General features: G+C 42.3%; 1 protein-coding gene across 1 annotated transcript; it reads right to left on the bottom strand.

Moving 5' to 3' along the window:
* Nucleotides 1–1,276: 1,276 nt before the first annotated feature.
* Nucleotides 1,277–2,212, bottom strand: LOC129653714 (olfactory receptor 8B4-like). Its single transcript, XM_055583425.1, has one exon. It carries the CDS (start codon nucleotides 2,204–2,206, stop codon nucleotides 1,277–1,279), a length of 930 nt encoding a protein of 309 aa, XP_055439400.1. The 5' UTR covers nucleotides 2,207–2,212.
* Between the last annotated feature and the right edge of the window lie 212 nt (nucleotides 2,213–2,424).

Below are 2,424 nucleotides of genomic sequence, written 5' to 3'. Positions count from 1 at the left end.
TATGGATGAGTTGGAAAATTATGAGCAAAGTAAAATATATAGACTGAGTACTTTATGTGACACTCCCCACTTCCAAAAGTACTAAGTGCTCTTTGCAGATAGTCTCCTCATGGACACCCCAAGTTCCAGACTACACAGAGAGGATCCCATTCTTCTGACCCTTCCACAAGTCTCAGTCCTCCAGCCTCCCATGTGGGTTAGTTTGACCCTAAGTTCAGCTTCATTCCAGCACACAAGGAACTTTATGAGGTTGTACTCCTCACAGCCTGAGCTATCCATTGTAGAATAGGGGAGTCTTCAACAGAGTAGTACAGAGCACTCTTTGGCACTCAAAACTGGGGTCCCTTTCAAGTCTTCCTGCAAGTGGAAAATGTAATGTGACTCCTCTTTCTTCCTGATTCTCTAGTAATTAACTGTAACACACATACACACACACACACACACACACAAAGTCTCAGAGGCAATAAAATCTGAATCTACTGTAAAGAATAAAAGAATTGTCCTAAATGTCTATAATATTCACAGTACCTCCAGGGCAGGGTAGAGGTTAGCAGTTAACATGTTGTAAATCCATGGAATTTCTCTCTTATTATTTTGCTTTCAGACTTAGACCCCAGAGCCCAAGGATTTGGCCCAGTTATAAACCACCTACCCCATGGTTACTAATCCATGGCCTAAGAGTTTTGAAACTTTGAAAAGAAAGATTTAGGTTTGATTTATCTTACATTTCAGGCCATATAAACAGCTCTTAGATGAGGCTTTCTCTTATACGGATGTGGATGTATATGAAAGAGATGATTTACATTTCTCCTAGCCAAGCAAACCTTTCTAGGAGTTGGAAGGCTATCTTACTTATCACCCAAGTTATAGCTACCTTTCATCTTTGGTAAGCCTGTTCTCATAACTGAAGAAAAATAAATTCATTCTCCAGGATTTTTATACAACCACCTTCCCCATCTCCCAGCCAGAAAAGTTGCTTGAACAAACCCATTTAGCCTACCAAGAAAAGGATGGAAGGCATACAGTCTCATCTTACTCATCTCTTGGACCTAATATAGAGTCCAATAAACAATAGGCACCTAATAGATGCTAACTTGCATGCCGTGAACCAGTTGAAATAGTATAAACAAAAAGAGTACAAGTAAGATATTTGCAATTTTTTTAAGTAGAGAGAAGACCTCACTTAAAAAAGAAAGACTAAGAGTCCTCCACATGTAGATAAAATATTCTTGAGCATGATGCTTACCAATAAGTGACTGATGCGAACAGAACCATTTCAGAAGAGAACTGTCTTCAGGGTTTTTCTCAGAGCAAGTTTAACATCCTTATTCCTCAGACTGTAGATCAAAGGGTTAAGCATGGGAACCACATTGGTGTAGAAGACTGAGGCAAATTTACCCTGGTCCTTTGATCCAGGAAAGGAGGTTGTTAAATAGGTGAATGCCCCTGACCCAAAGAACAGAGCCACAGCGACTACATGGGAGCCACATGTGCTGAAGGCTTTGGACCTGCCCTCAGCGGAAGGAATACGGAGGATACTGGAGAGAATCAGAGCATATGAGATGAAGATACTGATACTGGATATTGTGATGACCCCTCCAACAACAATAAAAAACACCAGCTCATTGATGTGAGTGCTGGTGCAGGAGAGCTGCAAGAGGGGGAGAACTTCACACAGATAGTGGTGGACGATGTTGGAATCACAGAAGCTCAGTCTCAGCATGCTTCCGGTGTGGGCCATGGCCCCAGCAAACCCTATCATGTACGAACCAAGCATCATCAGCGAACAGACCTGAGGGGACATGGCGACAGTGTACAGCAGAGGATGGCAAATAGCCACAAAGCGATCATAAGCCATTGATACCAACATGTAGCACTCAGAACTGACAAAGAAACAGAAGAAAAATAGTTGTGTCATGCATCCCACATAAGAAATGATATTTTCTGTTATGAAATCAATTAGCATTTTGGGGGTAAACACACAAGAATAACAGAAATCTATAAAAGACAAGTTGAAGAGGAAAAAGTACATTGGAGTATGAAGGCTAGAATTCAGCACAATTAAGGTGATCAAGCCCAAGTTGCCCACCACCGTGGACACATAGATCCCTAAGAACAGGAGGAAGAGGGGGAGCTGAAGCTCTGATCGTTCTGATAACCCCACGAGGATGAACTCAGTCACTGAGGAGCTGTTTACCAGAGCCATTCTCTTCTGGGAAGCTGTCTGTGGAAACAAGGGATAAAATGTTTCAAATGATTATAGTCACAAGCATAGCTGATGGAAAAAAGTCTAGAAGATAAGCCAGTGCATGAATGCCCTCCTTTTTGCCTTTCTTCTCTCATCTATATGCCCTCCCCCCACCCCGGCCCTGCCAAGCTATTGACAATGTGTCTGTGACTACATCTTAGCTCCCCTGGGCTGAT

The sequence above is a fragment of the Bubalus kerabau genome, chromosome 5, assembly GCF_029407905.1.
Source record: "Bubalus kerabau isolate K-KA32 ecotype Philippines breed swamp buffalo chromosome 5, PCC_UOA_SB_1v2, whole genome shotgun sequence".
NCBI classification, from domain to species: Eukaryota; Metazoa; Chordata; class Mammalia; order Artiodactyla; family Bovidae; genus Bubalus; species Bubalus kerabau.
This window is presented reverse-complemented; position numbering and strand designations above follow the sequence as displayed.

Bases quoted from the DNA above. Each gene is read 5' to 3' on its own strand.
- LOC129653714 (XM_055583425.1), bottom strand. From the start codon at position 2,206: ATGGCTCTGGTAAACAGCTCCTCAGTGACTGAGTTCATCCTCGTGGGG.